The sequence below is a fragment of the Chinchilla lanigera genome, unplaced genomic scaffold (genome assembly GCF_000276665.1).
Source record: "Chinchilla lanigera isolate Chin_1 unplaced genomic scaffold, ChiLan1.0 scaffold00048, whole genome shotgun sequence".
Classification (NCBI taxonomy): domain Eukaryota; kingdom Metazoa; phylum Chordata; class Mammalia; order Rodentia; family Chinchillidae; genus Chinchilla; species Chinchilla lanigera.
The window spans coordinates 6,258,550-6,279,772 of NW_004955449.1; the positions used below are offsets into that span (position 1 = coordinate 6,258,550).

At 41.5% G+C, this 21,223-nt stretch overlaps 1 protein-coding gene across 1 annotated transcript in view; it reads left to right on the top strand.

The window, feature by feature from the left end:
• The window catches only part of Stk39 (serine threonine kinase 39), a 275,200-nt gene that overhangs the window by 145,824 nt on the left and 108,153 nt on the right, over positions 1-21,223 (top strand). The window contains exons 11-12 of the mRNA XM_005393429.2: positions 15,133-15,255; positions 15,361-15,390. Of these exons, the coding sequence (XP_005393486.1) occupies positions 15,133-15,255; positions 15,361-15,390 (153 nt within the window). The remainder of the gene's footprint in view (positions 1-15,132; positions 15,256-15,360; positions 15,391-21,223) is intronic.

Sequence of the window (21,223 nt, forward strand, 5' to 3'; positions counted from 1 at the left end):
CTGTGAAGCAAGGCAACAGGGCAGTGTTTCCCCACCCTGTAGCTCCCCAAGAGCATGTGTGGGCCAGATGGGAGGAAGAGCCACACTCCATGCTATCGCCTGACACTGAGTCTCAAGTCTCAAGAGAAGAGGCTATGACTTCTCAGGGCATAAAAAATTACAATCAGAGCTGAAGCGCAGACCCCAAAACATTAGATTGCACCTTGAATTGTGTTATGCAGATGATTCCTGCTGCATATCCTTCTCTCTGCATATTGCAGAGGTGATTTCTGGCCACCTACCTAGCCTAGCTCATGGCATTCACGTATTTCCCACCAATTCCCTCATTGAGAGAATTAGTAAAACACCGGTTTGGCCCTGGGTTGAGGCCTTTGTCGTAGCTGAACTTAAGACCTGCTTGGCTCCCTATAACTACAAATATGTCTTAGTGTGTATATTCTTGCTGTGGGTTGCACTGGAAGTGGTAGATTGGAATTAACTCGCTAGAATTCCAATAACTTTTCCATGGGATTACAAATATAAACTCAGACAGTGACAAGGACCAGGAAGGGCTGTCTATAGAAAGGTTTTCCTGGGGATCAGAGGTTGAGGGGGTGATGAAAGATAGGGAAAAATTTGTGGAAAAGGTGAAATGAACTTCTTGACTTAGAGACTGGAAGGTGACAGGAGTCACTTCCTGGAAAGATGAGGAATATTTTGAATGTGTTGAGCTTGAAGTGCTTATGGGAGGTCCAGAAGGAGAAGCCCAGTAGGCAAGTGCAGTGTTTGCAGACTGCTGGAGGCTGTGGCCTGGAGAGAGAAATCTGGATGCCTGGAGCACAGAAGAGGAGTTGACACAGAGGGGAGATTAACAAACACAGCCTCTTAATTCAAGAGTGGACCGTCTCTTCAGTTGTCAGGGTGTCTTCTTGTCTTTCTTCTTAGCTGTTTATAGTTTGGCGTTTGGACTGTTACTATGGTTAGACAGAAAACACAGCAAAACCAAACCAAACCAAACCCACGAAAAGCAGTGCTAGCAAAGTGTGCTTTTACTGTTGATCAGCAGATCCATGATGAAGACTAGACCTTTAGAAAAGTATTAGATCCTAGAGTGGGGCCTGGATTACTTGAGAAACTTGCTTTTATCCCAGTGTTCGCTCCCCTCTCAGCCCTCACCATGGACCTTTCAGGCTTTGAGTTTTAAAATGTATTTTATTTTTATTAACCTTCTGTGAATATATGACTGTATTATATCTTGGTTTCTTTCAAAATCAGGGGCTGGTCAGATACTGTTTTTGTTAGGAAAACACATGAATTAGAATATATGGTTTTCTAGAACATTTTACAGGGAAATCTATATTATTTATTTTGCTGCTCGGACGGTCTCTTTTTAGTATGAAATAAATTAGCAAAAGTGGAATTGATGGCCCTTTGCAATATTGAATTGAAGCACAGTTGAGACATTGCCCCAGAAATAAAAGTCCTGTCTGGAGCCTTTTTACACTGGAGCCTGAAACATAGCTATTATTTATTACTGAGAATTAATTTTCCTAGTGATGCAAAGGGCAGGAGTCTTATCGTTGTGGAGGTAATGTTTTTTGTTAGCAGTAGGAAAACAGTGAAGCTCTTAGTCTGTCCTTTAGATTGAAAAAAATGGCATTTAAGTCAAAGATTGCTGAACAGATACGATGGCCCGCTTCCTAGGAGAGACCCTACTATGATCTGTGGACAGAAGAGTATGGACCACTTGCAAACTTTGTTCAGACTCTATTTTGAATAGATCAACTGAAAAAGACATTTTTAAGACAGTGGGAAAAAAATAGAACATAAACTGATTGTACATTCTACTAAGGAATTCTTGGTAATTTTGTAGGATGTGAAATTGATATTGTGCGCATGTTTTGAAACATTTATCAGAGGTACATGCTAACATATTTACAGGTAAAATGATATGATGTCTGGACTGTCTGTAAAAATGATGAGGCAGAAAGCGTTGGAGTGTAGAGAGGCAATCTGATTGGCAGAATGTTGATAGTTGTTGGAGGTGGGTAAATAAGGTTCACCATACTATTCTTACAGCCTGTGTACTTGTGTATATTTCCATTAAAAAAATATAACCCAAGTGCAAGAGGTAACCAAGAAGAAAGCAGGGCTCAAGACCTGTCTCTCCCATTTTCGATACTTATGTGGCATTTGTCACTCTTCCTGCCCGGTGGTGAGAGACAGCCTCTTGGTCTTCCTCACCCAAGGTGACGCCTCTGCAGCTGATCCATGTTTGGGTGATGATGACACTGTCCCACTCAGGGCTTGGCAGTTCTCTGGACAACTGTTCTCTCATCCTCTGTGGAGGCGTTATCCTCTGGCAGAGATGGGAATGTTGAGAACTCCTTGCCTCCTGACATTTTTGTGACTTTTGAAAGAGTAAGATATAGGATGAGAGATGGGGAAGAGTGGTCCATAGTAAGTATGAGCCGTGTTTCTGTATATATATTCCTTGTGATGAATCCTAGGCTCTTTGTTTTGAGTTCAAATTTATGCTTGTTTAATCAGAGCGTTCGTTTTTTCAAACCAAAGTATAGGTCAGTGCTGTGTGTATGTTGTATGTGTTCATCACATGAATACTTTTTGACTTCTCACTAACCTCACAACTGAGTCTCTGCCCTTTATAGGGAGCAGGGCAGCGAAATGAGGTGATTGCAAAGGAAAATGGTTTCCATGAACCAGCTGGACCTGTTTGCTTTTCTGAATTATTCCCAGTGCAGTGGGATGTTAATACGTCTTCTCAGAGGCAGATGGGTTCTTTCCTTTTGATGATCAGCTCCAGTGTTGTTTTGGCATTTACAACTATGCCTTTCCTCTCAGGAACTTCACATGCGTAGAGGAGGGCCCAGAGTTTTCTTGATACCATCTGCTGCTTTGCTTGATCAGATCTAATAAATGAAGCCTTTCAACCTCCCTGAACTGAACTGCACGTTAGCTGCAACGAAAGGGTCCATGATGGCAGAGGATGGTTGTTTTCTGGGGATGTGACAGTATGCTTTTGAGTCTTGTGATGAGGTAGATTGGCCCAGGACTTTCCTGTGTCTTATGCTTTAGCCTAGGACTCTTCATTTGTTCGTTCATCTGTTCATTCATTCATTCATTCACTCCGTGAGTACTCGTATGACCTATTCGGGACCAGTACTGTCTGTACTGGGTGTTGGTTCCCAGGGCTGAGCAGCGCTTCACAGAGTGGGGCTTTCTATTCACTGCAGCAAATTTTGGTTGTGTTGGATCAGGGCTTCATGGACCTGAGGAGCTTATCAGGGTTGTAGAAAATAACAGATTCTTCCTCACTTGCCCTTTCCTGCAAATCCTTTCTTGGCCTCTGTTTGCTCAGGGATTTACCTGTTTGGTGACTTTGGAGGGACCCATGTCCTCCTCCCTTTCTCCTAGAGGACACTGGGTCATTGTGGTCCTGCCTGTGTGAGGAAGGAATGTGCTGGTTACACTGCATGGGGCCACATAGGTAAGGCACCTCTAAATCCTGGGCTCAGTTCATACAGAAAGGCTGCTGACCAGCGGTGAAGCCACATTCAGAATATCACCTTCAAGGTGATAATTTTGGACCTTATATTCTTTTTGGTCTTATTTTTAACTTGGTGCAGAACTAGGGAGAAAGGTATTTTCTGCTGGGGCTCCTTTAACTGTGTACAACATAGGGAAGAAGAAGTCCGTCTTCCAACCTAGCAGCTGTCACCCCAGGCTATAAACCCCTCCAGAAACACTTTACAGACTTGCCTGGAAGTGGGCATATGTACATTTTACATAATGATAGACACTGTTTTCCATGAGCTTTTTCTACTTACTATATGTTGATGGTCCACTTGATGCTTTTAAGTGGCTGTACACAGGATATTAATTTTATAATCACAAAGAATCAACCAGCTTCATTTGAGTCGCACACCCTTATAAACAGTGAAAAACTGTAGGACTCTCTTGCTGGGGGACGTGGTTGGCAGCTGCTTTCCAGGCATTTTCGCAGGGAAGAGACGTGCATCTTGGTCTAAGCAGGCAATAAGACTTGGCTTTTGATGATGGCAAACACACTGGAAATTTACTGTATGTTGACAGACTTTTTTCTGTTATGTAACCAGTGCTGTAAGCTGAATAATAACTAAATGTATCTATAATACAGTTAGAAATAGCTTTTCTGAGGAAATTCCTTGATACAGACATTTAAAAGTTATTTGAAAGTACAGTATAAATGTACATATCTCAAAATTAGATATTTCAGGGAAATCCTAATATAACAACAGTCTTCTGTATTATATTCTGTGTGAAAGTGGCTGAGTCTGGATATAGTTTCATTCCACAACAATTAATGCCATTGAGTATTTTTCCAAGCTATTTTCCTGGGTCATTACTCCTAATCAGACTTAGCTCTTGATAGAAGGTTTATCAGAGTGGTTTTATTACTGACTTAAGTGATATTTTCACCACTAACTAACCCGTAATCGTGGTGTTAGGCAACTTTTCACTGTAAGAATCCAGGCTGTGTTAAATTATGATAGCTCATGTCACCTTAGTTGTTCTTCATCTTAATATCCTTTCCATTCACTTCCTCTGTTTCACTTGGAGACATTACCATATTCTGTTAACTAAACCCAGTGGATACTGTTACTGGTTTTGCTGCTCTGCCGGTTAATTTGCCTTTTGGTTATAAATACTCATAGCGAGGCTGCTGGATTTAGTGTGTGATCAGTCGGGGGCTTCAACCAGAGAGACAGAACCAGTAGGAGACCTATGAAGAGATTTATTGCATGGAACTGGCTTGCTAGACTGCAAGGGTGGCCGGGCAAGCTGGAAACCCACAGGGCAGGCCATTGGGAGGGGAGGCTGGAACTGTAGGGTACAGTGCAGCCTGCTAGCCTCACATGGAATTCCTTTTTCAGAGAAGCCTCAGCTTAGTTTGTAAAGCTTTTCAACTGATCACATCAGGCCCACCCAGGTTATCGAGGTAATTTCCCCTGCCATCTAGTCAATCATGGGCTTTAATCGCATGTAAATACCTCCACAGCTACACCTAGGTTAGTGTTTGATTGAATAGCCATGGACTGAAGGTCAGCCAGGTTGACATCAGAAATGGACCATCGTCTTGTGTTTCTCTGTTACTTACTAGATTTCTCCAGTTGCAGCAGTCAGTCCTCCTACGCACATGCACTTGGCTGTGTATTTAATTTTGCATTTGCCGCTGCTCCCTCTTTTGCAGTTAACTCATAACTTGTAGCCAGGAAGCTTTAGCTCTGCTCCAGTGCCGAATATTCATTCCTTTGGTTTTATGGGAAGTGTGTTTTCTCGTCTGTATTATTTGTCGTATCAGGACAGAACCTTCCTATTGTTTTCTTTATTAGCTAAAGTTACAGATCAGCTTGGCACCCAATCCAGCAGGAGCTTTAGTTCCCAAAGACAGTACTTACAAAGTTGGATGCTGCTTTCTTGGCTGGTGGCTGGTGGCTGTTGTCATTGTTCTTTGTCACCTTCACTTGGGGAAATGCCATATTGGAGGTTTGATAGGACTAAAAGAGAATAAGAGATCTAATTACTTCTCTCTGCTTTGTGCCACACTTTTAGAAGAGTTCTCTTCTGACTCACAGAGGATTCTCTTTGAGCCAGCACCCTTTCATGTAGTTTTCCACAGTTACAAAATTCCTGTGTCATTATCGAAGAGAAACATTTATCAAACTTGATTTTTCACATTAGAAAATGGTAATGCATTATAAAAAAGTTGCTACAAAGTATACTTTGCGAAAGTAGCCCTGTGTTTTGTCTCATTTATTAACTTATAGAAGTTTCTCGTTTCTCTAGAATTTTTTAATTACTTATAGAAAGTTTCCTATCCTTTTTCTGTCCTTTTGTACTCTAAAGAGAGAATGCCAAATTTTAGCCCTAGATAAGAGGGCAAAAAATGTTAATGGGAATCACTAGTTAAAAGGTCTAAGATTTAGCTGAAGCCACTTATCTATGATTAATAGAAATAGGATTTTTTCTTCTTGGTATTTTAAGGTGCAGTACCATGGTAAGATGGAAATAATCTGTCAGTGCAGATTAAAACCTGAATGTTCAGAGGCCCAGAATGTCCAGAGATGGAAAACACTGACCAAGAAGCAGAGTGTGTCGCTCCGCTTCTGACATGGCAAGGGTGTCAAATATAACCTACCGATTTGCAAAGAATTACTGAGTATACAGAAACAAAAATTAAATTAAACAAATCACTTTATCACAGTCCTTGTCCTGACTGCATATTTCCACGTAACAGGTCACTCTAAACTTAGTGGCCTAAGAACAACAACAACAGTACTTGGGTCTCCAGTTTCTCTGGGTCAGGGTTGCAGGAAAGCCTTGGCTGGTTGGTTTCTGGCCTCGTGCAGCTGCAGATAGATGGTCAGGCCTTCTCTTCATGGAGCTCATCGGGGCTACCTGGTAGCCTGGAGGCTGCATAGCAGGTGGGATACAAAGTAGAGGTGGCATTGTCTTTTCTGGTCCAGTCTCACTTCTGCCTTGTTCTCTGGCTGCAGGTAAGGCACCAATCCACCCAGATTCAAGCAGGACGCCATCTCTTGGTAGTGAAATGGCAAGATCCTAGATGAAGTTTGTGGGACAAAAGATACTGAGATGGGCATCTTTGGAAAAAGTAATCTGCACTCTGTCTTTCCTCTGATGAGGAATATTCACATCTCTGCCACGTATAGAATACACTGATACTTCAGGACCATCCAGAAGTCTCATCTTGTTAATGGTGTGAGACATAGAGTGAAGGACCTTGTCATCTAAATCAGTTCTGAGTATTATAAGGCTGCTCAAGAGCAGAACACAGGACCTTGAGTATCATTCTTGATCTGAAGAACCCTACCATATACCTACCTAAAATATCATAGGGATGTGTGTCTTACAGACTTTCCCAAAATGCAGTGATAGAAAGGACTCTGGTCCATGGCAATTCTAGAGGGTCCCAAGTGCATGGTGTCTTTCCTTGACCAGGGCTCTGTTCTCTCCCACTGTTTTCTGTGGCTCTGGTCCCACTGTGCGGGTTCTTGCTTTTACTCTTCACGTCCTTCCTTTTTCATAACAAAGAGCTGGTGTTTGCAGCTTCACAGTCCTTTTAGATTGTTTCTTCTCCACAGATTTGGAGACCTGAAGCCTCCTTTTGACTTTGCACTCTTTCTTTTAGCTTAACCTGCCAATGTGGTTTAAATACATAAAAAGCTTTGGAGTTTTGGTGAGTTTTGTTGTATTTACTCTATTAGAAAAAATCCATGCCAGGCATACCTTATCTACCGTGTCCCAATGAGGTGCTTGTAGCTGGTAGGACAACATCCTTAAGAATCCTAGAAGCCCTTTTATAAAGTAGGGATTCTGCAAGGCAGACTCTTAAGATCCTTCGGTAGCTTTAGGTCTCTGTGAACACAGTGCCCTGCATCTTCTGAAGTCTTAACAAAGGGTCACATGGTTCCACCCTGGGTTTGGTCTTTGCTCTGATGCCATTTCTTGGTTTGAGAATTATTTGATGTCTGGAGAGACTGGAAATAAGAAACAGTTTTATTATTATTATTATTATTATTGGCTTTTCGAGACAGGGTCTGGCTGTGTAGTTCAGGCTCACCTTGAACTCACATGTAGCCCAGGCTGGCTTCGAATTCACAACAATCCTGCCCCAGATTCCCAAGTCCGGAGATACAGATTTGCACCGCTGTGCCTGGCTTAAGTTTTATATTTAATGGTTTGTGCCTTAGCTCATCTCTTTCTGCTCACATTTTATCATAGGCAGAGAGCAGAGTCTAGGTGTCACTTTAAGTATTCTGCTTGGAAATCTCTTTAGCTGGATCATTGAGTTCATTAGGAGCAGTTCTATTTCCCCCTTTACCGTAGATGTCAGCGTCACTGCATAACAAGCGCCCTATTGCTTCCAGTAATGTCTTCCTCCCTTTCCTTTAAGCCCTCACGACAGCCTTCTTAAAACAGCAGTCATTTCATTATCTTGCCGTGTTTGCGTGTGTCAGGAATTTGGAAAGCGCTTGTCCTGACTTCTGTCTCGCTGCTTTCTGTCAGCCTCTGTGGAAGCGAGGCTGACTGCTCTGGGTTCCTGTGGTGGCTGTGGTGTTGGGTCACTCAGTGTCACTTAGGTGTCAGTAGAGACTGAGGCGCTTAACGCACTGATTACTTCCCGCTTGGTTGCCCTCAAGTCCTAGTATATCTTCCGCTCTGTTTTCGAAACCCAAATTTAAACACGGCCCGGGCCGCCTGGGCTGCTCCAGTGCTGTCTTCATTTTTCCATGGTCTGAATTCCAAACACTTCGATGGGGTGTAAAGCAGAAGGTGTGAACTCACAGGCCACATTTGTGCCACCAACGTACATTTTTTTTAGGCTTTTAAAAATGCAGAGCGTTTATTTTTTTTACCACTCATTAGAAACTCATTTTAGAAATCAAGAACATTTACATAAAAACCAAAATTGCCCACTTCTTTAGAAGAACCAGAAGATCTGGCTGCTGACTGTGCAGCTGTCCATCAGTCTGGGTGTCGCTTTGAGTGGGGCAGGCTCTCAGCAGGTCCCCCAAGTCATGGGGTGTCTGCCTTCCCCTCTCACGCTTCTGCTCAGCTCCCGTGGCCTTTGGACTTCTTGTCCGATTGTACAGGGTTCCTTACACAGCTCTTCTGGCCTTGTTTTTAGCCATTTCCTTAAAGCAAATCCTAGGTCCTACTGCCTTGTGATCCGGCCACTTTGTAAGGTAAGGACGACTCCGGAGATTTTACTTTCTCTACGGGTGGAATAACTTTTCTGTCTGCATGTCAAAGGCTTACTAATCCATTAACAGCCACCCTTCCATACTGCCCTGGGTAGCCATCCTCTCTTCTCCAGTCTCACAGGACTGTATCTTTGTTACAGCACCCACATTTTATTTATTTATTTATTATTATTATTATTATTATTATTATTGTCATCTTTTTGAGACAGGGTCTCACTACGCAGTTCAGGCTGGCCTTGAGCTCACTTTGTAGCCCAGGCTGATCCTCCTGCCTCAGCTTCTCAACTGCTGGGATTACAGGCGTGCACCACCGTGCCCAGCCCCCACATTTCACTGAAATTTTTAACTTCACTGTCTCTGGACTGTAAATTACTCTAACGTGTGGTTTTTATTTTCTTCATCTTTGGTCTAGAACTTATTACAAAGATAGGTCAATAAAACTTTGTTGACTAATGAATAAAAAAGTGATTTTTAGCTGGGTGTGCTGGCGCATGCCTATAATCCCAACACTCAGGAGGCTGAGGCAGGAGGATCACTTCAAGTTCCAGACCAGCCTGTGCTACAAAGTGAGTTCAAGGCCAGTGTGAGTTGCAGAGTGAGACTCTGTCTTGAACAAGCAAACAAAGAAAAAACTGATGTTTGGAAGCATCTAGCATGAGCTCTTCACCCTGAAGGAGTATACAATTTGATAGGTTGCCTGTCAAAGGTAAGGCAGGGTAAATAATAGAACGGTTCAGACAGAATTCCAAGTGGGAGGATTGGCAAACGCTTCTTTGACTAGGAGAAAAAAAGATAATTAGAAACTGTGGAAGGGTGGATCAGGCCAAAGAATTTACTTAGTGTATATTTAAAGTGGTAGAGTCAGAAAAGTGTGTAATTCCTTCACAACTGGATTGTAGAGTATCTGAAGGGATATGGTACGGAATAAGTCTTGGAAAGGCAATTTTGAGCTAGAGATGTTGAAAACTCTGGACTCATCCTATGGCGATAGTGAACACCCGTCAGGTTTTTTTGAGTGAGTGCTTGTGTATGCCTGGTGGCAATATGAAGAACAAAATTGGCCAGAGATTGGAGAAGACCAATGAGCCGCTCCTTGTAATAGGAGTGGCAAGAGATCAGTTCTGAAGGGGACCAGCCCGTGCTCTTTTTACTTAAGGAGATAGAATGTGCAGAACAGTACAATGTTTGATAGGTTTGGGTGTGAGGAGGTAAGAAATGTATTAGTAATCATATCACTTGTCATGCCTTGAATGTTTCTTATGTGCAGGAATTGTACTAGGAGCTTTGGGGACTGCACTTCAGCCACCATGGGGGGTGGAGGTGGGCGTGAAGGTGGCAGTGTTGGGGAGGCAGTTGGAGTTCTTGACTTAATATCAGAACGGGGCTGGGCAAGGAAGATGAGCAGATGGGTCGGGGGTAGCAAACCCGAATTTGAGAACTTGATGAGGTACTCGTATCCAACTCAGCACTTGGACAAGACGACTAAGAGACAGTTTTCCAAGGCGATCAGCTTAGGTGAGCGGGGAGGCCACAGAACAGTGTGTTCACTCAGGGCCGCGGGGCAGCTCTGGGAGGGAGGGTGTGTGTGTGTGGAGTTGGACAGGAGGGGCATCCGGCCAGGCCAGGGGACGGGCGTGGGGGGCAGCAGCGGGAGTCAGCTGTGGCCCCAGGCTTGTGTGCTGGCGGGTGAAGTTGGCAGGCAGGACGACTTCAGCTGGAGGGGACAGTGAGGCCAGGCAGCAGGTAGGGGGTGCAGGTGCTCAGAGGGACCCATGCCCGAGTCTGAGCTCTGGTGACAGTAAAACATTTACTGCTAAAACCTTATTGAGTCTCATTTTGTTTGTTAATTTTGATAATTTAGAAGGCTTTTTGTTTGCTTGGCAGTATCTCAACTACATTATAAACAGCAGCCAATTAGAACCATTTTTTTTATACTTCTGATGGATAGAATGCCTGAGCACAGAAGTGAGTGACTCTGTTGATTTCTGCTGTGCCAGTGCGGCTTTGGTGCACTCTCAGATGGGTGAGCCCTGCCTGAGCTCCAGGGTGACCGGGTCTGAGCTGTAGTCAGGCACATGGTGTGTCCACAGGTGGACGGGAGCCCACGTGCAGGATTCCCACCAGGGAAAATCTTTCCAAGGAGATGGGGAAAGTCTATGTCCAGGGAGAAGTTAATGAGGCAGTGGAGGAAGCAGGCGGGTGATTTGGAAGCGGATAGGTGTACCAGACTGAGACAGACTCCACTACACTTTGCTCAGGATTTTCTTTTTTGTCACCTTAATCTCTTGTTCAGCGGTCCGCTGCATCAGATGCCCCAGACCGCCTGCTCACTGTTGGCACCTGCAGACCCCTCCGCCGTGTGGTTTTGGGCCAGGTGGAACTTGATAGGCTGTGCGGAAGCACTCCAGCTCATGTTTACCGAAGCCTCTGCTCTGAGGGTCCCTGCTTGAATGGGTACCAGAGAGCCCTGTTGACTTTCCCTACCGTGCTGTCCCCTCCATCCCCTGCCTGTAGTGTGCCAGCCGTAGCCCAGGCATCTTGTTCAGGGGCCACCAGGACTGACTACTGAGCCACACTGCTCCTTTGCCTGTCTGTCTGAGCCTGTCTTCTCTTGTGAGAATCAGAACTTTGATTCCTTTCTTTAATGGATGTTTATGATGATATTTAGATAATGAGACTATTACTTTCTTTTTTCAAGTATGGAAAAAATGTAACTGCTTAATTGTATTCTGCTTTTAGTCTTGGGAATAACCAGTACTGCAAGTGAAACTTTTTCTTAACCTCACTGTTGCCAACAGTGACTTGAGGAATTTATGGGATTATGAATGCCTCTAAATAGCCCTTAGTAGTGAGTTTCTTTAAAAAGTCCCAACCAAAAATAGAAAATAAACTCACTCTAGTCCCTCTTGACTTTACTAAGTGAGCATATCATTTAATGGACCAGAAGCAAGGTAGTAGGAACTTGGTCTGAATTCTAAGGGTTACTAACCTTCCTTGACATCATCATAGAAGTTGAGGGTGAGAGTAGGCGCTTTTAATACCTTTGGGGGAAGTTTTTACTCTCCACATACTCTGCATTCCTGAAAAGGAAGCCCATTTGTTAAACTGTGTAAAACATAGGCTCCTTGACTCCAAAATAAAAGCTGTTTCTTCTCCCTATAAACTCCTATGAGGGTACAACTTTTTAAAATTGGTTTCTGGTCTCCTCACTAGAAGTCAATGTCACGTAAATACACCGTGAAATCTGAGTTTCTAATTTTGCTACAAGGCTATTCCAGCGAGTGAGGTTAGGGAGGCATTCTCAGATACAAACATCGGTTCTTATTCTTGTTATAGTATATCAGTATTTTAACTTACCTAGATTTTTAAATATTCTTTGTCTTAATTTAGTTGACATTTATACTTGTTTAACCTTTGTTGTACAAAGGCCCATTCCATCATTTCTTTCAATGTCCAGGGTTATAATCGTAGACATTTTGTTTATCTTGCTTTCTTCCAACAAATAAAACTGAGAGAGGGACAGCTACAGTTCTAAAATAAAATGGAACTGAAAGAGGATGGCCATTTTCTTGTTTGTAGCTGGATCCTGCTTGTGGAAACAAAGCCGACAGATCTGGCAAGCAGCGTTGGGGGGGATGTGAGCTAAATTTTAGGATGTAAATCCAGACTGTTTCCAGGAAGGGAGGATTTACTTATTGTAATCTCTTGAAGAATACTAATTCAACAGCAGCTTCAGTTTGTCCAGTTTCAGCGAAGGTGAAATTTTATTGTTTCTGATTTGTGATTTTGTTCATTTTCTCACTTCTTAGTTAACAGTATGTTTTTTCATAGCTATGGCTTTACATTTTTTCTTTTCAATGTAGTCATTAACAAATGCCCCTCACCGTGATTTACTTTGCCAAAAACCATAATTGATGTTATTGTATATGTCCTCAGAAAATTGTTTTGTCTTCCTGTGGTAGCTTTAAGATGAGCAGTCTGTCTGAAATTCCTCAAGTGCATCTCAGCATTTTTCTGTGGTGCTTTGCCAGCATCCATAAGCATCATTCAAATCACTATCATTAGAGTTGGTCTTCGCAGCAACTCAAAATCCAAGTGGAAAAAATACCGGATTGCAAGCACAGCTGGGGTTTTACTAAGTACTGTTTCAAAGGTGAATTTGTTAAAAAATATTTTTGGAGTTGAAAATCTTTTTTAAAAAATACTTTAATTCTTTGTAATTAAGAAAAGCCTTTCACTTGCTTTTAAACTTTCTTCTTTTGAGTTCATCGAGAACAAGTGGTCAGAGTTACCCTTTTTTAATTAGTGCATATTAGATACACAGAGTGATGTGTTTCGTGTTGGTGTATTTGTACATGAATAGAAGAAACTTTGTTTTTCTGCCCATCACTCCTTTTTCTCTTCCTTCCCCCTATCCTTTTCTTTTTCTGTAATAGTCTCCCCTCTACTTTCACATCATCTGTCTATTAACATTAAAGATAATTCTTTTAGATTCTTCCTAGGAGAGCAAACTTGCTATTTGACTTTCGTAATCTGGCTTATTTCACTTAACGTAATGCTCTCCAGGTCCACCCATTTTCCTCCAAATGACACAGCTTCATTACTAATACTCCATCGTATATGTGCATGTGTGTATTTTTAAGTGCACATTTTAAAACATTGTTATGTGTGGATGGGCAGTTTTTATGTTTCCATAGCTTAGCGATTGTGAATTGTGCTGTAATAAACATGGCTCAGCAGACATCTCTGTAATATGCTGACTTTAATTCTTCGGGAAAAATACCAAAGAGTAGTACTGCTGTGTCCAGTGGTAGCCATATTTTCAGTTTTTGAGACTCCCTCCATACTGATTTTCAAAATTGAATTATTAATTGCTAATTTGCATTCCTATCAACAGTGTAGAAGTGTCCTTACCCCCATCCCCAGATCCTCTGTAGCATTTATTGCTTTGTATATACTTCCCGACAACCATTTGGACTGGGGTGAGCCGGAATCTCAGTGTAGTTTTGATTTGTACTAATCAGGGTTACTTGAGGAATTCTACATGACAGTGCCCTGAAATCCAACCCATCCACCGCCACATGTTATGGCTTTGCGTAGTTCCGACATGTATAAATACTTACTTTAAGTTCACATTCTTTGGCATTTCTCTGTGGCTTTATGATGTACCCATGGCATAACTAAATAGTTTCTATCATAGGAAATAGTCTTTCACATCGCAGTCTTCAGTCTTAACAGGGCATTTTTAGACAGCTTCTTTCTAATACTCGTTCAGTGGCACGAGGAGAATGAAAATCCAAAGGCTTTGTGACTTGCTTTGATTTTGCCTTCATAGCTTTATGATCTTGAGCTCCTTTCTAGGCCTTCTCTGTCCCTCCTCTGTAAACTGAAGGGGCTGACTGAGATGGTCTTAAAGGTCCCTTTCCATCACAGTTTCTCTGAATCATGGGACGGTAGCTATTGCTGTTCACTTCATGTTCATCTGCTGCAGTGCTTCATCTAATTATGTCTTAGTACTTTTTAGAAGGCAAATGACTTTGCTGGGAGGCTCAGAGGCTCATTCTCAGGCATCCTGTCCTTTTAAAAGTTTCTTTTCCTCTCCGCAAAGACATTTGGAAAGTATGCTCTGTGGATTATATCTCTACCCTGGCTCAAAAAAAAAAAAAAAAAAAAATTGAGGACGTCTGATTATATCATAAATGCTGACAAGGCAGTGGACGGTCATGCTGTGTTCCTACAATCCCATGCTTGTCAGATTACCGCACAGCGTCTGCGTAGTCTGATGCCATTTTGTTTTGCTCACGTAGGTTGAGCAGAATCCTGGGAACTCAAGCGTGATGTCAGGTTCTGAAAGAAAGTAAGATGGCAGCAGAAGGGTATTAGCTTTGTGGATACAGATTTTAGACAGCTGATGCCTCTAGTCTAGTATGCTTCACTGGACTTCCCGATTCCCTGCCTTGGCTCCATCAGCGGTCAGTTGCTTGTGTGCATTTCCTTAGGCAGTTTTGATGCTGACCACCTACTCTTGTTTGTATAGTAACTGACAGAGTTCACTGAGTAAAGGTGAAAAACGAGCTCAATCCTTCATGTATACCAAATCCTTGTGTATATGGTATTCTTTATTCTTCCGAAGTATTTTGTTCTAGCAGTGCATTTCAAGAACATAGTATTTTTGGGAAGAGGGTGAGTGAGTGTGAGAGTCGGGAGATTGTGTAGTGGTTTTGGGTTTTAATATCTAGTTCTCCCAGAGTAGAGGATCACTGAGGTTGTTTTCAGGGTAGAGCGGCCCATGTAATGCAAGTAGCTGCACTGGAGAGTGCTGTGTATGTCTGCTAGTGAAGGATGGTGTGTGCTTCTTTTTATTCAGGTGAGGCGAGTTCCAGGGTCAAGTGGTCACCTTCATAAAACTGAAGACGGTGACTGGGAGTGGAGTGATGATGAGCTTGATGAGAAAAGTGAAGAGGGGAAAGCAGCTGCTTCTCAGGAAAAGGTAAATAATGACACTGGTGACACTTAGCTGACCTGTATACATTGTATTTCTGTGATAGTTTCTTTTTGGATATATGTAGTAATGGGTTCTGTAATTGTTTTACAGTCAAGAAGAGTAAAAGAAGAAAATCCAGAGGTAAGTAGAGTTTATTTATTTACCCACTCATCTGCTGCTTCTGTCCCACCTTGCGGTATCTGGTCCCTTTGGGAGAGACACCATGAAGTCACAGAGAGTAGAAAACAAAGGGAAGACAGATACATAGATGTTGTAGATCCAGATTCTGTCCGAGTTACTGTACTCCCCGAGTCCCAGCTTTCCTGTCTGTCAGATGGGATGACCCTACCACTGACAGTGAGGCTCGATGAAATCCCCTGTGTGAAGCACTCAGTGGGGTCCTTGCCACCAACTCCATAATGATACTTTTATCTTTTAGTATTATTCTCATTTAGAAAACATCAGTGAGCATACAGTCCAAATTCTTTAGGTTTTAAAATTTATAATAAAGCAGATACTCAGATAAGTACACATTCTAGATTGAAGTTAGCTTGATTTTTAAATTTATAGGGAAACTTGGTAGTCAAGAAGGACTCTTTTATTTTATTTTATTTTATTTTTTTATTTTAGAAATAAAAGGAGGAAAATACTAACAGATCGACAACGTTTTACAAAATAGCAAAGGATCAGTACAGACATTACAGAGTTACAAACAGAGTGGTAGGGAATTAACAATGCTTATTGTATTACATATTGATATCTTCAATGTAGTTTCTCATGAAAACACATATAGACATATAAAGCTAATCAACCAATGCCTCACTGACAGTTTCTTTCAGCAAGGAAATACAGGACAGTAGAACACCTGTGTTAACTATCCTGCATATACATATAAGAAGGACTCTTTTAATAAAGGCTTCTCTTTGAGAACTAGTCATCTTCTGATTAAGAGACTAGTTGTGGTTTCCTTCCTCCGTGTGATTAATTACCCGGATGCCTTCACGCCTGGTGATGACTATAGCTCACTAATTCTCCTAGAGGAGATTTAAGCACATTTAAATAGCTCCAGATATGTTACAAATTCAGCAGTTAATGTGTATCTTGATAAATTCTCATCATAAAAATGCAAAACTCTGGGCTTCAAATAAAATCCATCCCAACTCTTTTTAAAAATTAGCAGACCTTTCCTTTTGGTTGAATGGAGTAAATCTGGTGGTGGGGTTGTAGGTGGCATTGGAGGAACGAGCCTTTGAAGAGGCGGGCTGCAGAGCAGCAAGCCTGTCTCTTTTCCTTGAGGCATTCTCTCTTCATCTTTCTTGCCACATCGGTGGGCCCTTTCCTCCCATTTTGGGGGCTGCACTCCTTCCAGCTGTAGTTCTTCCGTTTCCTCTTCCAGCATCACATGTAAGCTTAGGTCAGGGATGCTGTTGTCTTCCAGAACAGGACATTTTAGCTTCGCAGACGTGCTAGGTGTTTAGAATGATCTTAACCAGGTGTCATGAACTCTACCCTCTCTGCCCACTGTCCCCTTTGATCTGCTTCTGGTCCTGTGTTGGTGTATACTTAAGGAAGCATGTGAATATGCTTCTTGTTTCTGAAGGGATTCATGTGTTTGCATGTAGACATTCCCACCAGAGTTGAGGGATTACCTGTTCTGCCCGCTTTTCCACAGCTTCTCAGGCCAGGCCAGTGTTCTGATGCTTTCCTTTTGGCAGGGCTGGCATTTCAGTATCCTGAGCTGTGTTACCAGAGGCCTACAAAGATGGTTTCTGTGACCTTTCAGCTTTTAATTAAATCACTCTGATTTTCCTACCAGTCCAAACTGCTTCTTAGAAGCAAAGTGTAATAAGTTTCATTTATCTCTTATAAAAGAAATTAAAAATTGTTAAATGTGTAAATATTCAGTAAATATATATCATGGGCCTACTGTATGAGCTGTTTTAGGAGTGGGGGATGGATCAGTAAGAATAATAGAAAAATCCCTGTCCTTCTAGAGTTTGCATTCTAATTGGAGAAAAGTAAATTATATGATTTGCTACAGGGGCATGTGAGCAGTAGAAAAACAAAAAAGCAAAAAACAGAAGGGATTGCAGGTGCAGGGAATGTGATGGGAGTTTGCAATTCTTAGATAAGTTGGTTAGGCAGATCTTACTGAGAAGGAACATAAAGGTTAAAAAAACCACAGGAGAATTAAAATGAATAAAAACTGAAAGTCCGTTTTTATTCAGCTGCCCACTTTGCTCCTGTGGCTGCCGTTTCTTTCCACAGAGGTTGTTTACATTGTTTTCTTCCAGACCTTTTTCTGTTCATTCCCACGTAAGGATGCATGTACATACATCTACCATATCATTTTAAAACATGAATGAAATGTAAAAACTGTACATTTTTGTAACTTACCTTATCATTTAAAAATCTCTCATGTTAAATATTATAGATCTGCCCTGTTATTTTTAGTTGCTTCGCAGTATTACATTGAATGGATAGAAATGGTTATTTAACCGTTTCTTTCTTGGCAGTCATAGAGAGTGCTTGGGACAAACATCGTTCCATTAATTTCCTTGTGTATGCACTAAGGAGCACACACGCAAATACAGTACAGTGTAGATATTTAAAATTATGATTGCCGAAGTGTCTGCTGATTTCCATTTTCGTAGCTACTATCAATAACAGTACCAATTATATGGCCTCTGACAATGTACCTTATACCTTTAAACATATTTGAAAGCGAAAATGTTTATCTGTGCCAAAGTATATTAGTATATTCAAATGCCAGAGTATTTCTATTTTGGTAAGCTTTTCAATACACTTGTCATTTAAATACCAGCTTAGTTATTTTTTAATGTAAGCCACCGGAAGACTGAGGTGGTATTTATTTGTGTTTGTGTTCCCTTTGCATCTAGTGGGCACAGATATATGTTTGTTATTAACACGAATATCCATGCGCTAAAATGAAAACATGAAATGAGTGCATAGGATAGGTATGAAGTAGTTATGAGATGGTTGTAAGTGTGGATAACGATTAGAAGATATTATAATTGAAGTGTCAGAAAAAATAGCTGTAGTAGTACCATGTGTAGACCAAGTAAGGTGCTGTAGTAAATGCGGGTATTTTAGAGGTGCTTAGCTCCTGAAGGGCTATTTGGCCTCCTAGGCAGTCTAAGACAGTGTATCTCGGCGTTACTTGAAGCAGATGGAGAAAGCTAGAATGGGATGTGTGTTGGAGGGGCCTGGGGAGATATGCTTCGTCCTGGGCTGTGTCTGGAAGTTCTCCTACATCCAAGAGAATTTCTAGTGTAAACTGTAAGGTTTCAGAGTTAGACCATTTATTTTGAGATTCATATCTAGGCACATTGAAAAATTGGTCTTGTGTTCCTAATCTGATATTTTAGAAATAACTTTACAAGCCATTAGTCACTCAGGAGTAATTAATAATCTGTCACAAGTAAATAATCCATCCTCCTTTTATTTATCATCTTACTACACTTGGATGTTAGAAGCTTTTGGAGACTACAGTTTAATAATACTGATATTAATAATAACTAATTGATGAAATATTTAACTGTGCCTGATCCACATGGAACTTTGTTAAACACTATGGGAATTATACAAAAAGAGATGCTAGCCTGCTCTTTGGAAGCTTTTTATCTCTCTGGAAGGGGGAATTGCAAGGCTTCCTTGGGTAGTGTTTCCTAGTTTATATATCTTACCTAAAACTATTATCCCATTATTGATCTTCTTTTGACCAACAATTTTGGAATTTTTTGGTTTTTTGGGGGGCTTGGAATTGAACTCGGGACCTCATGCTTGCCAGGCAGGCGCGATTCCGCTGAGCTGTATTCCCAGCCCCTACTTTTAGAATTTTTGACCAATGGCTTTTGTGAGCCTCTGAGATAATATGTACTTGGTTTATGACTCTGTCAGTTTTGCATTATACTCTAGTTTCCTATATAAAATGTGAAACTGCCTCTGTCCTTAAATGTAATTTTTTTTGAGGGGGGTCTCATTACCCAAAGAGGATGTTCACTAGGAAATCTGTTAAAGCAGTGTTCTTTTTTACTGCAGCACCTGAGTTAGGTGACATGGAAATAAAGGATTCACAGCCCTGGCTCCACATCTGAGAAAAGTGAAAGCTTTAAAAATGTGGGTACTAGATTCAGACACACAGATTCTGATTTGGAATTTGCAGTGATGTCCAGGAAACTGATTTTTTAAAGACGGCTCACATGATTCTGATTTGTGGCTAGGATCCAGGACTACTGACTAGGAAAACTGCACAGATCACACTGAAGGCAGAAGTAGAGTGGAATCCAGGAAGACTGTGTGCTCGCAGTTCCTGAAAATTTTGTTGTAAATACCTACCTCTCAGAAATGAGGCAGGAAGTGGGGGCGGGACGGAGAGGGGAGAGAGAAGGAGAAAGAAAATACATTTTAGAAATACCTTGGAAGAGGAAAAGCTGCCCATATTTAACCTAAGTATAATGCAGTCGGGAGAAAGATTCTTGGCTGAAGCCACATGGGACCCCAAGAGGTGTACTGAAAAGATTTTCTTGTGAAGAGTCTAGTATAGGTTAACTGTGAAAAACCTTTGTGTTCCTAGTCATTTTGTGTGGATTTAGATTGAGTTAATTTTACTAGAGGTTAGACACAATGTGAAGGTAAAATTTATTGCTTTTATTATTCACTGCTATTGCCTGATGGTTTTTAGACTACCATTAGTTTTTAAAAATTATTTCCAATGAAAACTTTTTTTCCAGATGCCTTCCACAGTATACATGCTTATTTTACACCTATATGTGGGTGGAGAGAAAGATTTGATCTCTCCCTTTAAATTCATTACAGTCAGCCTTAGTCATCCCAGACAGCTTTAACTGGGTATTTTGAACATTAAAGGTATTCTTCGTACAGGTGAATGGCCCTCTCAGTAATGGTGATGAGAGTTAGATTTATGATCAGAAAGCTGCTATATTTCTGAAAGTCAACTTTTAATTTTATATTAATTCTGTATTTATAGAAATGTTGCAGAGTTCAGAGTCCCTGTATGCACTCACCTGCCTTTTCCCATTTTTAATCTCTTAGTATAATTCTGGTAAATTTATCACAGCTCAGAAACCAGTATTGCTACATTACTGTCAAGTATGTAAACCCTGGAATTTATTCAGGTTTCATTGGTTTATTCACTGACATCCTTTCTCTGTTCCAGGATTTCAGTACAGGGTAATACATTGCAGTTAGCCACAGTATTTCTTAAAAATAGAAAAATGAGGTTAGGCACAGCGCAATGTAAAGTTGGAAAGCAAGCATCTCTTCCTTCTGCCCATTCTGTGATATTTTCCCTTCTTTTGCTGTGCCCCAGATCCATCTCCAGAGTGGTGTCCTACATTAATTTATTTTTCTTTTCCTTTCCTGTTCTATCAAAACATGCATTCTTTCAAATCCATCTTTATAATGAACTATGTAAAAGGAAAAAAATCTGATAAATTTCTCTGTACGGTTGATAAGTGACAGTTGCTGTATGCAAGCTTTTTGTATGTTTTTAGTGAAAAAGACTATACCTAAAGGCCATGCCTGGTCCCACAGAATGCATCCATAGTGATGGCACTTGGGGGCTGCACTTGTCACTCACGGAAGAGGTTTTGTACGGTGACCTCCCTTTCGAGCACGCGCGTGCACCTCTGGTGTTTCTGAGGACTCCTCTGTGTTTTTCTCCAGCGGGGCCCCTACACAGTGAGGTAGGGGTGCATGTGCAGTGCCCCTCCCCTGTCTGGTTGACAGGTGTCGGCCCATGGTGAGCGAACAGGGCAGGAGTTGCCTCCTCCCCACCCGCAAGGGAAAGAGACGCTGTGTCCCCTAAGTAAGTACCACTAAGGCTTTTTAGGTTACTGTTGCTCTTAGACTAAAGATAGGATATGCTGTAAGTCTTGCTGCAGTCTTTGGTTGTGTCACAAACCTCAGTTCAGACTGTCAAATCAACCTG